The 23,510-nt window shown below is 45.5% G+C and overlaps 1 protein-coding gene across 5 annotated transcripts in view; it reads right to left on the bottom strand.

The window, feature by feature from the left end:
• LOC143294688 (multifunctional protein CAD-like) overlaps positions 1-23,510 on the bottom strand; it is a 107,569-nt gene that overhangs the window by 32,375 nt on the left and 51,684 nt on the right. For 3 of the 5 annotated variants that reach the window (XM_076606081.1, XM_076606083.1, XM_076606082.1), the window contains exons 25-37: positions 22,243-22,410; positions 20,940-21,122; positions 19,428-19,532; positions 18,467-18,712; positions 16,446-16,527; positions 15,768-15,934; positions 14,780-14,944; positions 12,820-12,951; positions 11,862-12,063; positions 8,560-8,675; positions 6,504-6,719; positions 5,018-5,225; positions 1,033-1,068 (exon numbers count right to left, since the gene is read on the bottom strand). In XM_076606081.1, the coding sequence (XP_076462196.1) occupies positions 1,033-1,068; positions 5,018-5,225; positions 6,504-6,719; positions 8,560-8,675; positions 11,862-12,063; positions 12,820-12,951; positions 14,780-14,944; positions 15,768-15,934; positions 16,446-16,527; positions 18,467-18,712; positions 19,428-19,532; positions 20,940-21,122; positions 22,243-22,410 (2,026 nt within the window). The remainder of the gene's footprint in view (positions 1-1,032; positions 1,069-5,017; positions 5,226-6,503; positions 6,720-8,559; positions 8,676-11,861; positions 12,064-12,819; positions 12,952-14,779; positions 14,945-15,767; positions 15,935-16,445; positions 16,528-18,466; positions 18,713-19,427; positions 19,533-20,939; positions 21,123-22,242; positions 22,411-23,510) is intronic. The other 2 variants (XM_076606084.1, XM_076606085.1) reach the window with 1 other exon arrangement.

Raw genomic sequence — 23,510 nt, 5'->3', positions numbered from 1 at the left:
CAATATTGTTTTAAACAAGATGACTGGAAAGAACTGAATTTTTCCTATTTTTATGCCTAATTTGGTGTCAACTGACAAAGTATTTGCAGAGAAAATGTCAATGTTAAAGTTTACCACAGACACAAAGACACACACACACACACAGACAACCTAACACCGGGTTAAAACATAGACTCACTTTGTTTATACAAGTGAGTCAAAAAGCTGATCAATAACTATTTAGAAAAAAAAAAAAAAAAAAATTAAAGCTGCTCACTGACTATTCTTAGAAGAACAAAATATAAAAGCTGCACAGTGGCTATTCAGAAAAAAACCGAAACAGGCTGCAGGCAAAACTCACACTCTCTGCAAGATGGGAAAATCTGTTTACCACAACTCTTCAACCATCATGACACTTCCACACTTCAACCATCATGACACTTCAATCATCATCAGACTCCCAAAGAGCGCACTGTCAAGCACACCTACAAATCAAAAACGTGTTCTCACACTCAACACAACTTCTTTCACTGGCGGGCGATAAACCAAAAACGCGTTCTCACATTCAACACACCCACTCTCAAGAAATTATTCAAAAACGTGTTCTCACACTGAACACACCAGCTTTCACTGGCAAGCAACAAACCAAAAATGTGTTCACACATTCAACACACCCACTCTATCAAGCAACAAACCAAAAACGTGTTCTCACACTGAACACGCCCACTCTCACGGCAAGCAACAAACTAGAAACGTGTTCTCACACTGAACACACCCACTCTCACGGCAAGCAACAAACCAAAAACGTGTTCTCACACTGAACACGCCCACTCACACAAAGGCAGTTAAGCATGCCCGTTAATTAACTGCACCACACATTAGTCGGGGCAAGGTGATGGGTCTGTGCTGTCCATCAACAACTGTTACAGGCTCTGTCTTCACTTCATCACACCACCCATACACACAGCAGCTAGCTATGCAGTTAGTGTGCCAACTCAAGGGGAGAGAACACAACTAAGGGGAGAAAAGTAAGGAACTGCCGGCTACAAATACCAAAGAATCGTGGCATTTCCCGTGCGTCACCTGAAACTGAAGCAAGTCATAACAAGTAAGTACTTTGCGAAATGTGAGAGTTCTTTTTTTTCTCTTTCTTGTTGGGAGGGGGACGTAGTCGTGGTTAAAAATGAAACCGAAAACGTGTTTGTTACCAGTACTTACGTAAGATGCGGGTCAGGAGACTAAACAAAGCAAAATGTTCTTGATCCAGAAATACAGTTTCATCCAGAAACCACCCCGTAACTGGAATGTGTACAATACAACGCAATACACAACTCATAAACTGGAATGTGCGGAAAGAACTAAAATATTTTTGAAGCAAAATTTGGTGTGTCCAGAGAAAATGCGTTTGTTCACCCCCCACACCCCCACCCCAACACACACACACACGTGAGTGTTATTACATAGACTCACTTTGTTCATATATGTAAGCAAAAAAAGAATTATAAAAAAAACAACAACCCCCCCGCCCCTCAAAGCTTAATCGAACTTGATACCATTAAACACTCAACATTCTGGACAATATATATTTTTGTCAGAAGTGAGCAAGTTACCTGTACAGATCTCATTCTTTTCAACTGCAATCTGATGCTGGCTAAATGATCACATGATGACACAAAACCGGAGATGGAAAGACACTGGACTACCTTCACCCACATCATACTACACTAAATGCACACTCCACATCACAAGCCACAAACACAACTCACATCAAGGAGGAAGGTGGCAGAATGGTTAAGACCTTTATCTGCCAATACAGTATCCATGAGGTTCTGGGTTCGAATGTCAGTCTCACCCTTTCTCCCAAAGTCTGAATGGAAAATTTAACTGGAGTGTCTAGTCATTCAGAGGAGATGATAAACAGAGGTGTACTGAAAAAGAATCCATGGCAACTTAAGTGTTGTCCTCTGGCAAAATTCTGTAAAATAAATCCACTCAAAGGTACACAGATACATATGCATGCACTCAAGGCCTGACTAAGGGTGTTGTGTTAAGCTGTTGGTCAGGCATCTGCTTAGCAGATGTGGTGTAGCATATATGGATTTGTCTGAACACAGTGACACCTTGAGAAACTGAAACTGAAACCTCACATCACAAGCCACGTGCACACTTGAAACCACAAACCACAGCACGCAAAACACAATCCATCCAGCTCTAACAATGCACCATCATGTTAACATTACTGTCCTGTGTAAACCCCAAACATTTACATGATTGATATCACGACTGATGTCACCATTTCTGCTGAAAGTTTTCACAGTCCACAAACAAGAAAGTGAAACGTGTTCAGTCCTTAAGGAACAATCAGTTTTCCTTTAAAACAGCCCGCAAATGATCATGAACTTCACTCAGTCAGATGACATGTCATTCAGAAGTATAACAAATAAAACAAAGAGTCAACAGTGTTTGTCCAGCCACACCATTATCTACCTGACCTTCTAGCTCCTGAACATGCATGTGCACATCACACACACACACATACACACACATGCAGGCACACATAAACACACACACACACACACAGGCACACACACACAGATACGCCCCTCCCCCACAAACACCCCCTACACACTGTCACACACACACTCTCCACAGCAGACAACAGTACTCACACAGGTGTTGAACAGATAAGAGTTTATCAGTCTAAGGTACTCAGACAGGTGACAGACAAACAGAGAAGGGTACTCGCTCAGGTGTTAACAGACAGGTGATGAACAGAGAGGGGTACTCACTTAGGTGTTAACAGACAGGTTTAACAAAGAGGGGTACTCATTCAGGCATTAACAGACAGGGATTTAAGAGAGAAAGGAACTCTCTTTGGTGTTAACAGACAGGGGTTTAACAGAGAAGGGTACTTGCTCAGGTGTTAACAGACAGGTTTAACAAAGAGGGGTACTCATTCAGGCATTAACAGACAGGGATTTAAGAGAGAAAGGAACTCTCTTTGGTGTTAACAGACAGGGGTTTAACAGAGAAAGGTACTCACACAGGTGTTAACAGACAGGGGTTTAACAGAGAAGGGTACTCACACAGGTGTTAACAGACAGGGGTTTAACAGAGAAAGGTACTCACTTAGGTGTTAACAGACAGGGGTTTAACAGAGAAAGGTACTCACTCAGGTGTTAACAGACAGGGGTTTAACAGAGAAGGGTACTCACACAGGTGTTAACAGACAGGGGTTTAACAGAGAAAGGTACTCACTTAGGTGTTAACAGACAGGGGTTTAACAGAGAAGGGTACTCACTGAGGTGTTAATAGACAGGGGTTTAACAGAGAAAGGTACTCACTTAGGTGTTAACAGACACGGGTTTAAAAGAGAAAGGTACTCACTGAGGTGTTAACAGACAGGGGTTTAACAGAGAAGGGTACTCTCTTAGGTGTTAACAGACAGGGGTTTAACAGAGAAAGGTACTCACTCAGGTTTTAACAGACAGGGGTTTAACAGAGAAAGGTACTCTCTTAGGTTTTAACAGACAGGGGTTTAACAGAGAAGGGTACTCGCTCAGGTGTTAACAGACAGGTTTAACAAAGAGGGGTACTCACTCCGGCGTTAACAGACAGGGGTTTAAGAGAGAAAGGTACTCTCTTAGGTGTTAACAGACGGGTTGAACAGAGAAAGGTATTCACTCAGGTGTTAACAGACAGGGGTTTAACAGAGAAAGGTACTCACTTAGGTTTTAACAGACAGGGGTTTAACAGAGAAAGGTACTCACTTAGGTGTTAACAGACAGGGGTTTAACAGAGAAAGGTACTCACTTAGGTGTTAACAGACGGGTTGAACAGAGAAAGGTACTCACTCAGGTGTTAACAGACGGGTTTAACAGAGAAAGTTACTCACTTAGGTTTTAACAGACAGGGGTTTAACAGAGAAAGGTACTCACTTAGGTATTAACAGACAGGGGTTGAACAGAGCAAGGTACTCACTCAGGTGTTAACAGACAGGGGTTTAACAGAGAAAGGTACTCACTTAGGTGTTAACAGACAGGGGTTTAACAGAGAAAGGTACTCACTCAGGTGTTAACAGACAGGGGTTTAACAGAGAAAGGTACTCACTTAGGTGTTAACAGACAGGGGTTTAACAGAGAAGGGTACTCACTTAGGTTTTAACAGACAGGGGTTTAACAGAGAAAGGTACTCACTCAGGTTTTAACAGACAGGGGTTTAACAGAGAAAGGTACTCTCTTAGGTGTTAACAGACAGGGGTTTAACATAGAAGGGTACTCGCTCAGGTGTTAACAGACAGGTTTAACAAAGAGGGGTACTCACTCAGGCGTTAACAGACAGGGGTTTAAGAGAGAAAGGAACTCTCTTTGGTGTTAACAGACAGGGGTTTAACAGAGAAGGGTACTCACTCAGGTGTTAACAGACAGGGGTTTAACAGAGAAAGGTACTCACTTAGGTTTTAACAGACGGGGGTTTAACAGAGAAAGGTACTCACTTAGGTTTTAACAGACAGGGGTTTAACAGAGAAGGGTACTCGCTCAGGTGTTAACAGACGGGTTGAACAGAGAAAGGTACTCAATTAGGTGTTAACAGAGAAAGGTACTCACTTAGGTGTTAACAGACAGGGGTTTAACAGAGAAAGGTACTCACTTAGGTGTTAACAGACAGGGGTTTAACAGAGAAGGGTACTCACACAGGTGTTAACAGACAGGGGTTTAACAGAGAAGGGTACTCACTTAGGTGTCAACAGACAGGGGTTTAACAGAGAAGGGTACTCACACAGGTGTCAACAGACAGGGGTTTAACAGAGAAGGGTACTCACACAGGTGTTAACAGACAGGGTTTTAACAGAGAAGGGTACTCACACAGGTGTTAACAGACAAGGGTTTAACAGAGAAGGGTACTCACTTAGGTGTCAACAGACAGGGGTTTAACAGAGAAGGGTACTCACACAGGTGTTAACAGACAGGAGTTTATCAGTCTGGAGGACTCAAACAGGTGACAGACAGGTAGAGGTTCATCAGAAAAGGGTACTCACACAGGTGTCGGACAGGTATGGGTTTATCAGGGAAGGGTAGGGCAGGAATCCTGCGAGGACTGGATGGCTCCGACACATTCTGCGACACGACGCCCGAAGGGATGTTGATCATCAGTGGCTCCGCGCCAGGGGAGGGTGGAGGCGGGGGCAGCACTGCTGGCAGGGGCAGAGACCGCACGTCTGTTCCATAGCCAGGGGGGACAAGCACCTGATCCACACAGCACAACACACACATGACAACTCCTGCACAACACAGCACGCAAATGACCATCAATTTAACCCCTTCAATGCCCCAATAAGCTTTCAGCTGATGGCACAAAGTACTTCTCCACATAAAGCCATCCATTGATGTCGCACATCTACAAAAAAACCAAAAAAACAAAAACTGATCAATTCTGATTTTTCCATCATTCAAGTTTGGTTTAACAAACACGAAAAAACGACTGAATAGTTCTGGAAATGTCTGAAGTATAAAAATAATACTCAAATGAGCATCTCTCAGGTGGAAGACCCCTTTCTTCTCAATAACGATTGCCTAACTGTCACAGCACCAACCAACACCATCTCACCTTTGGTCAGTTATCAACTACCCTTCCACACACACCAACACACACATTTCACCTTGTCAGTCTTTCTACACACCAACACACACATTTCACCTTGTCAATGCATGTCAGCTACCTTTCCACACACCAACACACACATTTCAGCAGAGCACACTACACCCAAAACGTAGCCACCAGCAAGTCTGATTACCCCTAGCAGGCAGCACGTAGCCACCACCTCACTTCTCCAAGTCCTATTACCCCTAGCAGGCAGCACGTAGCCACCACCTCACCTCTCCAAGTCCTATTACCCCTAGCAGGCAGCACGTAGCCACCACCTCACCTCTCCAAGTCCCATTACACCTAGCAGGCAGCACGTAGCCACCACCTCACCTCTCCAAATCCAATTCCCCTAGCAGGCAGCACGTAGCCACCACCTCACCTCTCCAAGTCCGATTACCCCTAGCAGCCAACCTGTAGCCACCACCTCACCTCTCCAAGTCCGATTACCCCTAGCAGCCAGCACGTAGCCACCACCTCACCTCTCCAAATCCAATTCCCCTAGCAGGCAGCACGTAGCCACCACCTCACCTCTCCAAGTCCCATTACTCCTAGCAGCCAACACATAGCCACCACCTCACCTCTCCAAGTCTGATTACCCCTAGCAGGCAGCACGTAGCCACCACCTCACCTCTCCAAGTCCCATTACTCCTAGCAGCCAACACATAGCCACCACCTCACCTCTCCAAGTCCAATTACCCCTAGCAGCCAACCTGTAGCCACCACCTCACCTCTCCAAGTCCGATTACCCCTAGCAGCCAACACGTAGCCACCACCTCACCTCTCCAAGTCCGATTACCCCTAGCAGCCAACACGTAGCCACCACCTCACCTCTCCAAGTCTAATTACCCCTAGCAGCCAGCACATAGCCACCCCCTCACCTCTCCATCGATGTAGGCCACCTTGCCTCTCAGGGTGACGCGGCGCACCGTCCCACACACTTGGCGGCCGGCGAAGGGCGTCCACTGGGACTTGGTGAAGGTCATGGCCTCGGGGATGGTCCAGCGACTCTCGATGTCCACCTCCACGAACGTGTCCGGCTGTTCCGGCAAGCTGAAGATGCGGCGTGGATTGGTGTGCAGCCGGGCGACGATGTCCTGAAAATTATGATAATGAATACCGTAAAGTTCAATCTATTGAGCGCACTGGTATATAAGCCACACCCACTAAATTTTGGAAAAAAATTGAACTTTATACATACATAAGCCGCACTGGCTTATAAGCCGCACTTATTTCCAGTACCGGAACACATACTGATACTACAGAAAAGCTGTCAATATTGTCGGTTATGAAATAAACACAAGAGGGAACAACACAAAGAAAAGCAAGCGAAAATACTGCTAGTGCCACAAAAAATATTAAACACAACGAAAATAAGAACCATAATTTAGGGACAGTCTCATTTATTCAATGTCAACCTGCTCACTGAATCCACTGAAATCTTCGTCTTCAGTGTCTGAGTTGAAGAGAACCAGCACAGCTTCCTCCGCCATCTTGCCACTGACTTCAGCCTCACTTTCACTTCATGAACATGAAGGTGGAGGTCACTGCTGGTTTGTCACTTGCACTGTCGCCTGCTAGGTTGATCGCCTTCAATTTGAAATTTGCATCATAGGCATAACGCCGCGTTTTCGGCATGATGAGGGTGTACGCTTGAGCAGAGTAGAACTGAATGCTGATCTGAAGGCTTTAATGTGTGCGGATTTGATTTATAAAACATGAACAGTTAGCACACTATCCTGAAGCTCATCCAAAAATTCATGGACAGAAATCATGATTTTGGTGAGTTGAAGGGCAGCTAAGAATAGACGAGAACGTGACACTCCCGGGATCGTTAAAATCCTCAAATAAGCCGCATCATTGTATAAGCCGCAGAGGTTGAAGCTGGAGTAAAAAGTTGCGGCTTATAGACCGAACTTTATGGTACTTGTTGAGCACTTTCCTCCCTTAAAGGGAGCTCAATGCGCTTTACAAAAAAAACATTAAACACACATACACAACAAAAGATTTAACGCACAAAAAAATAAAACAGATTCAAAGACAACACGTATTACATTACTTTATCATATACACGCGCGCGCACAGACGCATACACAAACTATGTATTATGTTAGTTATTTACATACACACACACTCACATACACACAGAGTTTGCATGGGTTATAGCTGAATGTCAATAGAAAGACATGTAAGGTCTACGCACAGGCGTTTTCAAAAAGATGTGTTTTCAGACCAGTTTCAAAAGACTGAAATGAGGGAGTGGCGAAAATCATGAGGTAAACTGTTGCTGACAGTGAAGCTGAATACATACACATGTACATACAGTCAGTGGAGCAAAGTAGCAGGATGGTCAAGATGCTTTATTTAACAAGAACAACGACTGATAATGTAAAAAAGTATAAAAAAAACAAAACAAAATACCAATGCAACTGATAACGAATGTAAAAAAAAAAAAAAAAAAAATCAAAATCACCAATGTTCCCAGTGACTTGTGATGACACACTTTTGTGCTGGTATGGCTTCATCATATCACTTATGTGCTTTATCACCCATCACCTGACAGAAACTTTTTTTTATTTTTTTTAAAGAAATATAGCAAAAATTGAAAACATATACAAACCCTGAGCATGCCTCCCCACACACCAAGGCATACCCACTGACATGCCCCACACTCTCTCAAACCCACACACCCTCACTGACATGCATAATTTCACACACACTGACTCACACCCACTGACAAACCCACACTTTCTCTCACACACACCCATACCCACTGACATGCCCATATTCTCTCTCACACACACATACACTCACTCAAAGACCAAACCCACATTCTCCCTCATACTCACACACCCACCCACCGACATTCCCACACTGACACACCCACACTCTCACATCGCCCCCACCCCCCACACACAGAGCAGCAGCAGGCCCCACCTCAATGGACAGACGTCCCTCGGACACAGCAGTCAGCAGCAGAGGCAGCATGGTCTCCAACCCAGGGAAGCCAGGGGGCGGCACCTCTCTGTCCTTCTCCTCCACACTGTGCGGGGCTGTTTGGGCACAACACACTGTCCGTTCACCTTCCTTCCTTCCTTCAGTCACTGTAATCACTGTCCTACACTGTGGGGGGCTGTTGGGGCACAACACACTGTCCGTTCACCTTCCTTCCTTCCCTCCTTCCTTCAGTCACTGTAATCACTGTCCTACACTGTGCGGGGCTGCTGGGGCACAACACACTGTCCGTTCATCGACCTTCCTTCCTTCCTTCAGTCATAATCACTGTCCTACACTGTGGGGGGCTGTTGGGGCACAACACACTGTCCGTTCATCTTCCTTCCTTCCCTCCTTCCTTCTTTCAGTCATAATCACTATCCTACACTGTGGGGGGCTGTTGGGGCACAACACACTGTCCGTTCATCGACCTTCCTTCCTTCCCTCCCTCCTTCCTTCCTTCAGTCATAATCACTATCCTACACTGTGCGGGGCTGTTGGGGCACAACACACTGTCCGTTCACCTTCCTTCCCTCCTTTCATTCACTGTAATCACTGTCCTACACTGTGCGGGGCTGCTGGGGCACAACACACTGTCCGTTCATCGACCTTCCTTCCTTCCCTCCCTCCTTCCTTCCTTCAGTCATAATCACTATCCTACACTGTGCGGGGCTGCTGGGGCACAACACACTGTCCGTTCATCGACCTTCCTTCCTTCAGTCATAATCACTGTCCTACACTGTGGGGGGCTGTTGGGGCACAACACTGTTCATTCATCTTCCTTCCTTCCTTCCTTCCTTCAGTCATAATCACTGTCCTACACTGTGGGGGGCTGTTGGGGCACAACACTGTTCGTTCATCTTCCTTCCTTCCCTCCTTCCTTCCTTCAGTCATAACCACTGTCCTACACTGTTGGGGCACAACACACTGTCCGTTCATCTACCTTCCTTCTTTCCCTCCTTCCTTCCTTCCTTCAGTCATAATCACTGTCCTACACTGGGGAGAGGGGGCTGTTGGGGCACAACACATTGTCCGTTCATCTACCTTCCTTCCCTCCTTCCTTCTTTCAGTCATAATCACTGTCCTACACTGTGCGGGGGCTGCTGGGGCACAACACACTGTCCGTTCATCTACCTTCCTTCCTTCCTTCCCTCTTTCCTTCCTTCCTTCAGTCATAATCACTGTCCTATAGTTGCAACCACCATCCATTCTCTTTGTTGGGGATTCAGGGGTAGTAAAGAAAAACAAACAAAAACAACAACAAAAAAAACCAAAAAAAACACACGAAATCCGTTAAGAGATACAGAAAAGAAAGTATATGTTTTGTAAAGGAAATTGGAGGGTGTTTCTATATCTGGGCTTAGAAAAAAAACAAACAAACCATAAATCATTCTGATTGCAGAAAACTATTCAGGCAGTGCACACTAGTTTGCTTTCTTTACAAACGTGTCAGTCATCTGAACAGTGACAAAAAGAGTGAAAAACTAAAACATGTTTCCCATCCTTTGCACCATCAACCATAGAATTCATGTAGAATCAGGGATTATAGCCCGCAAAGGGGAGGCTACCTACTTCCGGGAGGTTATCGGCCGTAGCTACTTTCGTTTTCTCCACATAGGCGGATAGTAGTTTGCACAGGACAGGAATGTCAGACCCCTGCCGGAGTCTGCACTAGTGGGTCACGGTTAACTCTCTCCATACGAACGGCGAAAGAGACGACGTTAACAGCGTTTCGCCCCAATTACCACCATCAAAATATTGCAAGCAGAAGGCTCTTATACTGAAGAGGTGAATGTTGACAAAGATACCACAATTCTGACGACAGAAGTTAAAGGTCGGGTCATTGAGACACCCACTGGACATCCGAGGGGTCTGTGTTGAGGGGAAGAGAGGGCTGGCCGTACTGAGTGAGTTAAGTATGTGTAATTAAATCAGGGATTACAGCCCAGAGCCACAATGCGGCAGTGCTCAGTGAAAGCACCAGGTCAGTGCCCTGCACACAGTGATCACCACAAAGCACACCTCACTGCAGTCGGACAGGCACCTGTTTCAAACAAATTACGTCATGTTCAGACACCTCACTGACTGAAAAATTTTCCATTCCAAACACAATACAAAACAGAATGAAATATCTGTGTGCTAACCACTGACGAAAGACTAGTGGATTGGTGGATACCCTTGCATCAATGTTAACTCACTCAGTACGGCCAGTCCTCTCTTCTCCTCTACACAGACCCCTCGGATGTCCAGTGGGTGTCTGAATGACCCAACCTGCTTCCGTCGTCAGAATTGTGGTATTCTTTGTCAACATTCACCTCTTCAGTGTAAGAGCCTTCCACTTGCAATATTTTGATGATGGTAATTGGGGTGAAATGCTGTTAATGTCGTCTCTTTCGCCATTCGTATGGAGAGAGTTAAACTTTCATCACTTGTTTTGTGAATGCTCTGGTTAAGTGTTCCAGAAACTTTTCCAAATCCTGAAGGGCAAGACATATTTTTTTCCAAGACTTTTCCAGACTTCCATGACTACATGAACCATGACCAAGACTTTTCCAGACTTCCATGACTACATGAACCCTGACCAAGACTTTTCCAGACTTCACAACTAGATATGAACCATGACCAAGACTTTTCCAGACTTACAACTCGATATGAACCCCGACCAAGACTTTTCTGGACTTCACAACTCGATATGAACCCTGACCAAGACTTTTCTGGACTTCACAACTCGATATGAACCCCGACCAAGACTTTTCCAGACTTCATGACTATGAACCCTGACTAAGACTTTTCCAGACTTCATGACTCTACATGAATCCTCACTAAGACATTTCCAGACTTCATGACTGCATGAACCCTAAGACATTTCCTGACTTTCACATGACTACATGTGAACCCTGACCAAGACATTTCCAGACTTCATGACTCTACATGAACCCTGACCAAGACATTTCCAGACTTCATGACTATGAACCCTGATTAAGACTTTTCCAGACTTCATGACTCCATATGAACCCTGACGAAGACTTTTCCGACTTCATGACTCCATATGAACCCTGACCAAGACTTTTCCGACTTCATGACTCTACATGAACCCTGACCAAGACTTTTCCAGACTTCATGACTCCATATGAACCCTGACCAAGACTTTTCCAGACTTCATGACTCTACATGAACCCTGACCAAGACTTTTCCAGACTTTCACACGACTCAATATCAACCCTGAAACACGTCATCGGACTGACCATGGTCGGTGGCGAAGCAGTCGATGATGTCAATGTTGTCCCACAATGCCTGCTGGTCCTCGGCTGTCCCCAGACGGGGACACACATCCCCCCTCCTCCCCTTCATCTTCTCTGCGTCGGCGGCGGTGAGGAAGAGGTGGTGGGGGGACACCTCACAGGTCACGTGCAGACCGCGCTCCTTGGCCGAGCGAATCACGGCAATCTGCACACCAGTCATCACCATCGTCATCATAGTATATATATATCTACAGACATATATAATACGTGTAGACACTGTGAACATGCACCTTAGACGTCTTTGCAATGATGAGTAGTTCCAAAAGCAGACACTGTGAGCCCTTGATGTCTTTATTGTGATTGTTGTATGAGTAGTTCCAAATGAATGAGTGAGTGAGTGAGTGAGTGTGATGTACTGACAATGATTTTTTTTTATTATAAACAGTTCCAAAAGTAGACATTCAGAATGTACACCTGTAAGTCTATGTTTATTTATGAACATTTCCAAATGTGCACCTAGACCTCTTTACACTGTTGCAGCGCCAAACCTGACGCTGAACTTACTGACTTTTGAACATTGCTCTTTCACCTGTGTGACCTTATTGATGACTTCTGAATATTGGTGTTTCACTTGTGTGACCTTGCTGATGACCTCTGAATATTGCTGTTTCACCTGTGTGACCATATTGATGACCTCTGAATATTGCTGTTTCACCTGTGTGACCTTGCTGATGACCTCTGAATATTGCTGTTTCACCTGTGTGACCTTGCTGATGACCTCTGAATATTGCTGTTTCACCTGTGTGACCTTGCTGATGACCTCTGAATATTGCTGTTTCACCTGAGTGTCACCCCTCTATCCCTCAAAGCAGTGGCAGAAAAAGAAACCAATGCACACTCACATACATGCACACGCACACACATGCGCATGCACACACACAAAACACAGAACAACCCTGACCTCCCCCTTCCTGGCCACATGACAGACGTGCAGAGGGCGCTGAAAGAGGTCGGCCACCAACAAGATGGCTGCCATGGTCGCCCCCTCAGCGTGGGCACAGATGGGCAAGTGGCGTGGCCAGTGTTCAAAGTGCTGAAACACGCCACATAAAATAGTGTACCCAGTGTTTGAAATGCTGCAACACACCACACAAAACAGTGTACCCAGTGTTTGAAATGCTGCAACACACCACACAATATAGTGTACTCAGTGTTTGAAATGCTGCAACACGCCACACAATATAGTGTACCCAGTGTTTGAAATGCTGCAACACGTCACACAATATAGTGTACCCAGTGTTTGAAATGCTGCAACACAGTGTACCCAGTGTTTGAAATGCTGCAACACACCACACAATATAGTGTACTCTGTGTTTGAAATGCTGCAACACACCACACAATACAGTGTACCCAGTGTTTGAAATGCTGCAACACGTCACACAATATAGTGTACCCAGTGTTTGAAATGCTGCAACACAGTGTACCCAGTGTTTGAAATGCTGCAACACACCACACAATACAGTGTACCCAGTGTTTGAAATGCTGCAACACGCCACACAATATAGTGTACCCAGTGTTTGAAATGCTGCAACACAGTGTACCCAGTGTTTGAAATGCTGCAACACGCCACACAATATAGTGTACCCAGTGTTTGAAATGCTGCAACATGTCACACAATACAGTGTACCCAGTGTTTGAAATGCTGCAACACAGTGTACCCAGTGTTTGAAATGCTGCAACACGCCACACAATATAGTGTACCCAGTGTTTGAAATGCTGCAACACATCACACAATACAGTGTACTCAGTGTTTGAAATGCTGCAACACACCACACAACACAGTGTACCCAGTGTTTGAAATGCTGCAACACACCACACAATATAGTGTACTCAGTGTTTGAAATGCTGCAATACAGTGTACTCTGTGTTTGAAATGCTGCAACACACCACACACCACAATGTTCAAAGTGCCGCAACACACCACACAACATAGTGTTCAAAGTGCTACAACGCACTACATGACACAGTGTTCAAAGTGCTACAACGCACCACACAACACAATATACACAACATTCAAATGCTACAACTCACAACACAATATACACAGCACTCAAATGCTGCAACACACCAAACAACACAACACACACAGCATCTGAAATGCAACAACACACCACACCACACAACATACACAGCATTTGAAATGCAACAACACAGCACACAACACAACACACACAGCATTTGAAATGCAACAACACACCACACTCAATGGCCGTGTTAACACAACCCTCCAAGGAACCACTGGAGTAGGGAGACAGAAGGAAAGAAATGATAAATTGACAACTGCAGAATGGACAGGGCAACCATCAGAAGAGACCCAGGCTTTGACACACAACTGATAGACCTGGGGGAATCTGGTGAACAGTTCTGTGCGGCACGCCAAAGACTCTTCACAGAGTTGAGCAGAAGAAGAAGAAAAAGAAGAAATGTTCACACAAACATCCACAACAGCCTTCCCCCCAAAGCCTTCAAAACCACACAACAGTCTGCTCCCCAAGCCTCCAAAACCATACAACAACCTGCCCCCAACCCTCCAAAACCGTACAACAGACTCCCCCCCCAACCCTCCAAACCACACAATAGCCCGCCCCCCAAGCCTCCAAAACAATACAACAGCCTACCCCCAAGCCTCCAAAACCATACAACAACAGCCTCCCCCCAAGCCTCCAAACCACACAACAGCCTACCCCCAAGCCTCCAAACCATACAACAAGAGCCTCCCCCCAAGCCTCCAAAACCATACAACAGCCTCCCCCCAAGCCTCCAAAACCATACAACAGCCTCCCCCCAAGCCTCCAAAACCATACAAGAGTCTGCCCCCAACCCTCCAAAACCAACAGACATGTGGGCCTGTTGCTGCGTACCTTCATCCAGACGGAGATGTCGTCCAGCTTGAGGGTGGTGAAGGTCTCATTGAGGTACATCTTGAGGGCCACAGCCTGCGAGGCCAGGGCCGGCAGTCCTGTGAAGTTGGTGCTGCTGGCCCCCAGGTACAGCCCGTAGTCACAGTGAGCGCCCTGACGCGCACACTGCAACACACACATGCGTAGCCAGTCACAGGGAGAGGAATACACACATTGGTAGCCATAATGACACACACACTGCAACACGTGTCACACTGGTCGCCAATCATAGTGCCCCGACGCTGACCGCAACACGCACATGCGTCACACTGGTATCTAGTCATAGAAAGACACACATACTGCAACACACGTCACATTGGTATCTAGTCATAGAAAGACACACATACTGCAACACACGTCACATTGGTATCTAGTCATAGAAAGACACACATACTGCAACACACATCACACTGGTATACAGTCATAGACACACATACTGCAACACACATTACATTGGTATCTAGTCATAGAAAGACACACATACTGCAACACACGTCACATTGGTATCTAGTCATAGAAAGACACACATACTGCAACACACATCACACTGGTATCTAGTCATAGGGAGACACACATACTGCAACACGAATTTCACACAGAGAAATCTGTTGTGATAAAAAGAAATACAAATACAAATACAAACACGTCACACAGGTTGCAATTGTCATAGTGAAACACACACTTCAACACACACGTCACACAGGTTGCAATCGTCATAGGGAAACACACACTTCAACACACACACGTCACACATGTCAGGATGTGTATTCTCTACATGTTTGTATGTGTGCTGGTGTTACATAGCACACACTACACAGCACACATACTGCACAGCACACACACACACACACACACCAACACACACACAAGCTACACAGTATACACACACACACGCTACACAGTACACACACACTATGCACCACACACACACAACACAACACACTCCTACCTTCTGAGTCAGACCAAGAGCAGCAGCATCCACGGTGGGAGGGTTGGTGTTGGGCATGGCCAGGATCATGGTCAATCCCCCGGCCAGTGCCGCCTTGGTGCACGAGTTCCAATCCTCCTTGTGTGTCGCCCCGGGCTCTCTTACATGCACATGCACGTCGATCAGACCTGCCACAAGCCAGTTACTATATTGGCAACAGAAAGTGTTGGCTCTGTGTACTAATGTGGGTGTATGTGTAACGAGTGTGTGTGCAAGTGGTCTACATTCGTGAACGTTCAAGCGTTTGTGTAACGAGTGCCTGAGATGTGTACAAATAAATATTCACCAATGTTCAAGAGTCCACATCCTAACCAAATTAGCGGAAATGTTACCCACATGCACAAGTGTGCTAACTAGTGCGTGTCTCCAGTGTGAACCGATAATGGGATCAAGGATTTCAAAGCAGGCGATTAACACAAGTAGCTTTCCTTCACACAGTATTTCTCAAAATACTGAACTTAAAAAAAATCATGCGATAATTTTAACACATACCACAGGATTAAAATCTTTTTTTCTTTCAAATGTTCAGATATATATGAAGGATTAAAATCTTAATATCAACTGATTCTTTACCACTGTAGACTGCAGTGTAACCCAGAACCCAGACAGCACACATGGCAACAGTGTGTACCAACTCACCTGGCAAGCGAATGACACGTTTGGCAGAAATACAGTCAATGTGTGTCTTCATTGGCGGGTTGGTCTTCAACAGCCGCAGAGCCTGCAGAAAACACAGCACACATCAAACCAGGCCGCATCCAATGTGCAGCACACATCACACTATGCACATACACCCACACCAGACACCACACACACCCACACCAGACACCACACACACCCACACAACGCACACCTACACCAGACACCGCACACACACACCCAAACCGCACACCACACACCCCCACAAAACGCACACCCACGCCAGACACCACACACAACCACACCAGACACCACACACACCCACAACTACACCAGGCACCACACACACCTACACCAGACACCACACACACCCACACCTACACCACACACACCCACACCTACACCAGACACCACACACACCTACACCAGACACCACACACACCCACACCAGACACCACACACCCACACCAGACACCACACACACCCACACCTACACCACACACACCCACACCAGACACCACACACACCTACACCAGACACCACACACACCCACACCTACACCAGACACCACACACACCCACACCTACACCAGACACCACACACACCTACACCAGACACCACACACACCCAAACCACACACACCTACACCAGACACCACACACACCCAAACCACACCAGACACCACACACACCCACACCTACACCACACACACCCACACCTACACCACACACACCTACACCAGACACCACACACACCCACACACACCCACACCACACACACCCAAACCACACACACCTACACCAGACACCACACACACCCAAACCACACACCACACACAACTACACCAGACACTACACACACCCAAACCACACCTGACACCACACACACCCACACCTACACCAGACACCACACACACCCACACCAGCACAAAACACACCACTAATGTAACAAAGTGGAAAGACATGAAATCAGACTAAATACACCACAAAAACACAAACCACACACAAACACAACAGACACAACACACACTCTCGCCAAACACACACACACACACATGCACCTACATCATAAGCTTAGCTACCTTGTTTGCATTCACATAACTTTTTTACACTGGAAATCTTTTGCTGATTAGAAGTCAGTACAGAGTACAAAATAAAAATCATCCAACATACTGAAAAAATGTTAAGACAAGCACACACACACACACACACCAGCACATACACACAAGCAAAAGCTACGTACAAAAAACAGTAAAATGTGAAGTTATATTCTTTTTTTTTTTTTTAATAACTGCTTGCAAAAAAACAACCGAATGTCCCCTTATGTCCCACATAAACACCGTTACATATCACTTGTCAGCAACAACATACATGCGCTGTTCAACTTCCTGCGATGCAGAAATAAAACACCGGCCAACAAACAAACAAAAATTCATTGAACACACTGATCTTAATGAACGTTTTACTGTATTGACCTCAATCAGTATTCTTGTTTAAACATGATTTTATTCTCAAAAGCAAACATAGGCTCTTCAAACACACAAAGCAGCAATGCACTGACCTCATTTCAATGAATACAATGACCTCAATGAACATCCTGGCACCTGACCTCAATGAACACCTCGGTGCCCTGATATTAATGAATGCACTGAGTTCAATGAACATTTGGCGGCAGGACCTCAGTGAACACTGACAACAATCACACTCACATCAGTGAAAGCACTAACCTCTATGAACACACTGACCTCAATGAAAACACTGGCCTTAATGAAAACAGACCTCAATGAATATTTAATGCCCTGAATCAGCTATCATGACCTCATCTTGGTGTACTTACCTCATCTTGGTGCAGTAACCTCATCTGGATGCAATGACCTCATCTTGGTGCAGTGAGCCCATCTTGGTGCAGTGACCTCAACTTGGTGCAATGAACTGAACGCACTCTTCTCGTTCATTTAGGACACCCCCAAAACTGAACACACCGACCTCAACAAACGCACCGACCTCAACGAATGCACTGACCTCAATGAACATCTTGGTGCACTTGACGTCGGTCAGCAGGGGCACGCAGTAGTCGACGGCCATGCGCCGCGTCTTGTAGCCCTGGGTGACGAAGGAGGAGGCCCGGTACGACCCAGAGTTCCTCAGGGGCAGGTTGATGACCAGGTCGAACATGTTCTCCGCCAGGTAGTGGGCGATGGTCGTCTGGCCCCCGTTGGTCTTGCGGTCCTCACCTGTGTCCTCGTATGGCCAGTCCACCGCCTTTATCTGAGGGAGTGAGGGCAGGGTGATGGGTCACTAGTGTTTCAACATCCCTGACAAAGGGACGCTTCCTAAAGTTACATTCAATTTAACATACTTACCTCGGGTTCAGACTCTAGAAGGGGTCGTATTTGTGTCCTGTGCAAACCACTGCTCCCCTCCACCGAGCAGAAAAGTTAAAAAGTAACTGCAGACAGTAGCCTCCCTTAGTGCATTTCCTCGCTTGTGTTACAACCTGTGCACCAAGCGGTTAATTTTCTGTGTGTGCATTAGATACTTCTGTTGCAGCATGTTATCATGCCATGTTCTGCCACATGTGGATCATGTCTTATGACAGCGCACAAGACTACCTAGCCCGTTTGGGCCAACGGATGGAGGAGCATTTGAAAATCCTTGAAAAACTTTTCTTTTTTTCACAGCGCAACTAATTTTATCATGATGGGTTGCATGCTTTCCCTCGCCGAACACCCATACCCTCACCTCCCCGAACATAGTGAAGCATTTTGAACCCAACAACACACTCTTCCCTCCAACCCTTGAAATGAGGCAATGCATTGTAAAACCAACAGACACTCCTCCCACCAACCCACCCTTAAAATGTAGCAAAGCATTGTTAAGCCAATAACACACTCCTCCCACCCCATCAATCCACGAAGCATTCTGTACCCAGCAACACCCTTTCCTTCTCCCTCTGAAAAGAAAGCATAGAAAGAGGCTGTACCTTGAAGTCATGTTCATTGTAGAAGTCGGCAGTGCCCATACTGGCAAACAGCTTGTAACCCATTTCTTCCAGAGAGTGCATGGCCGGGATCAACTCCATCTTGCTCTGACATCACAACATTGTACCACAACATCACAACACTGCACCACAACATGGCACCACATCACAATTTCAAATCACAGCTTAACTACACTGCACCACATCATCATCACATCACCAAATCACAACACTGCACCATAACAAATTGCACATCACAACATAACACATTACACTGTAACACCACCACATCACAACAACACTGCACCATAACAAATTGCACATCACAACATTATAACACATCATTACACTACAACACCACCACATCACAACAACACTGCACCATAACAAATTGCACATCACAACATTATAACACATCATTACACTGTAACACCACCACATCACAACAACACTGCACCATAACAAATTGCACATCACAACATTATAACACATCATTACACTACAACACCACCACATCACAACAACACTGCACCATAACAAATTGCACATCACAACATTATAACACATCATTACACTGTAACACCACCACATCACAACAACACTGCACCATAACAAATTGCACATCACAACATTATAACACATCATTACACTGTAACACCACCACATCACAACAACACTGCACCATAACAAATTGTACATCACAACATTATAACACATCATTACACTGTAACACCACCACATCACAACAACACTGCACCATAACAAATTGCACATCATCACAATATTGCACCGCAACAAACTGCACATCATTCCACCATGACACCACCACGTTATTGCGCCACAACCAATTACACACCACCATAACAACACTGCACAACAACAAACTGCACAGTTTCAGTAGCTCAAGGAGGCGTCACTGCGTTCGGACAAATCCATATACACTACACCACATCTGCCAAGCAGATGCCTGACCAGCAGCATAACCCAACAATGATCAAAATCATACACATGTAATGATCACATACTTTCGCTACAGCACTAACACTATATAAATACTAATTATCATTGTCTTCTTCTTCTGCGTTCGTGGGCTTCAACTCCCACGTTCACTCATATATACTCGAGTGGGCTTTTACGTGTATGATTGTTTTTATCCCACCATGTAGGCAGCCATACTCCGTTTTCGGGGATGTGCATGCAGGGTATGTTCTTGTTTCCATAACCCACCGAACACTGACATGGATTACAGGATCTTTAACGTGCGTATTTGATCTTCTGCTTGCGTATACACACGAAGGGGGTTCAGGCACTGACAGGTCTGTACATATGTTGACCTGGGAGATCGTAAAAATCTCCACCCTTTACCCACCAGGCGCCGTCACCGTGATTCGAACCCAGGCCCTCAGACTGAAAGTCCAACACTTTAACCATTCGGCTATTGCGCCCGTCATTATCATTGCCATTATTCACATTATTCATATCATTCGTAACATCATCATTATAATTATTTCTGACCTTGTAGCTGCCGATGGACACCAGGATGTTCTTTTTGGGGATCTGGAAACCAGTGCTGAGCATGGCCTTGAGGTAGGCATCGTAGCGGTTCTCCCCGAAGCATGCCACCTCTCCCGTGCTGGCCATCTCCACACCCAGCAACACGTCCGCTCCCTGCAGGCGGGAGAAGGAGAACACCGGCACCTGCAGACACAACACATTGCAGTTCATGTCACCTGAAGACACACAACACACTGCAGTTCATGTCACCTGCAGACACACAACACATTGCAGTTCAGGTCACCTGAAGACACACAGCACATTGCAGTTCATGTCACTTGCAGACACACAACACATTGCAGTTCATGTCACCTGAAGACACACAACACACTGCAGTTCATGTCACCTGCAGACACAACACACTGCAGTCCATGTCACCTGCAGACACAACACACTGCAGTTCATGTCACCTGCAGACACAACACATTGCAGTTCATGTCACCTGAAGACACATTGCAGTTCATGTCACCTGCAGACAACACATTGCAGTTCATGCAACCTGCAGACACAACACATTGCAGTTCATGTCACCTGCAGACACAACACATTGCAGTTCATGTTACCTGCAGACACACAACACACTGCAGTTCATGTCACCTGCAGACACAACACATTGCAGTTCATGTCACCTACAGACACACAACACACTGCAGTTCATGTCACCTGCAGACACAACACATTGCAGTTCATGTCACCTGCCAACGCACAAAACACATATTTCACCTCACCTGCCAACACGCAGCACACATCAACTGACACCTGCCAACACACCACACACAGATAATTCACATCACCTGCCAACACACAACACACAGATATTCACATCACCTGCCAACACACAACACACAGATATTCACATCACCTGCCAACGCACAACACACAGATATTCACATCACCTGCCAACGCACAACACACAGATATTCACATCACCTGCCAACACACAGATATTCACATCACCTACCAACACACGACACAGCAATTCATGTTTGTGGGGTAGAGTGTGGGGGGGTCAACAAAAACCATGGCAGGTGTATACAGCACACGCTTTCCTTCAACTGAAGTCTTTGTCTTGATACCAAAACAAAGTATAAAAAATAAAAATAAAAATAAAAAAGAAGAAGAAAAAAAAGCATTAAAAAAGCAGCTAATAAACCAATACGGAAATCCGTATAACATATAAATACTCAAACTCATACCAACTTACGAGCTGCTTTACACGCGAAGAAATCAAAGAAAAACAACACAACATGATTTCCTTCTTCACCTTGACAGCAACGCGCCCACATCCGTACAGCACGTTGACAGGCTCCACGGCTTCTCCCATGATGACCCGCGTCGCCATGGCAACAAAGTCATGGTCCAGAGCCTTGGACACGAAGGGGAAGGACCGCGACACTCGCACGTTGCACTCGATCACCTTCAGCTGGTTGTCCTGTCACCGTCACCACAGTATTGTTGTTATTGTTGGTGATATCCATCATCACATTCCCGAGGGTGACAGTATTATCGTTATCATCACTGATACCTGTCATCACCTGTGGGTCACAGTATTATCGTTATCATCACTGATACCTGTCATCACAACCTGTGGGTCACAGTATTATCGTTATCATCACTGATACCTGTCATCACACCTGTGGGTCACAGTATATCGTTATTATCACTGATACCTGTCATCACCTGTGGGTCACAGTATTATCGTTATCATCACTGATACCTGTCATCACCTGTGGGTCACAGTATTATCGTTATTATCACTGATACCTGTCATCACCTGTGGGTCACAGTATTATCGTTATTATCACTGATACCTGTCATCACCTGTGGGTCACAGTATTATCGTTATCATCACTGATACCTGTCATCACCTGTGGGTCACAGTATTATCGTTATTATCACTGATACCTGTCATCACCTGTGGGTCACAGTATTATCGTTATTATCACTGATACCTGTCATCACAACCTGTGGGTCACAGTATTATCGTTATCATCACTGATACCTGTCATCACAAAAGTCACATCCCCGGAGGTCACAGTATTATTGTTATTATCAGTGATACCTGTCATCACAACCTGAGGGTCACAGTATATCGTTATTATCACTGATACCTGTCATCAACTGTGGGTCACAGTATTATCATTATTATCACTGATATCTGTCATCACCTGTGGGTCACAGTATATCGTTATTATCACTGATACCTGTCATCACCTGTGGGTCACAGTATTATCGTTATTATCACTGATATCTGTCATCACAAAAGTAACATCCCCGGTGGTCACAGTATTATCATTATTATCACTGATACCTGTCATCACAACCTGTGGGTCACAGTATATCGTTATTATCACTGATACCTGTCATCACAACCTGTGGGTCACAGTATATCGTTATTATCACTGATACCTGTCATCACCTGTGGGTCACAGTATTATCGTTATTATCACTGATACCTGTCATCACAACCTGTGGGTCACAGTATATCGTTATTATCACTGATATCTGTCATCACAACCTGTGGGTCACAGT

The sequence above is a fragment of the Babylonia areolata genome, chromosome 20 (assembly GCF_041734735.1).
Source record: "Babylonia areolata isolate BAREFJ2019XMU chromosome 20, ASM4173473v1, whole genome shotgun sequence".
NCBI classification, from domain to species: domain Eukaryota; kingdom Metazoa; phylum Mollusca; class Gastropoda; order Neogastropoda; family Buccinidae; genus Babylonia; species Babylonia areolata.
This window is presented reverse-complemented; position numbering and strand designations above follow the sequence as displayed.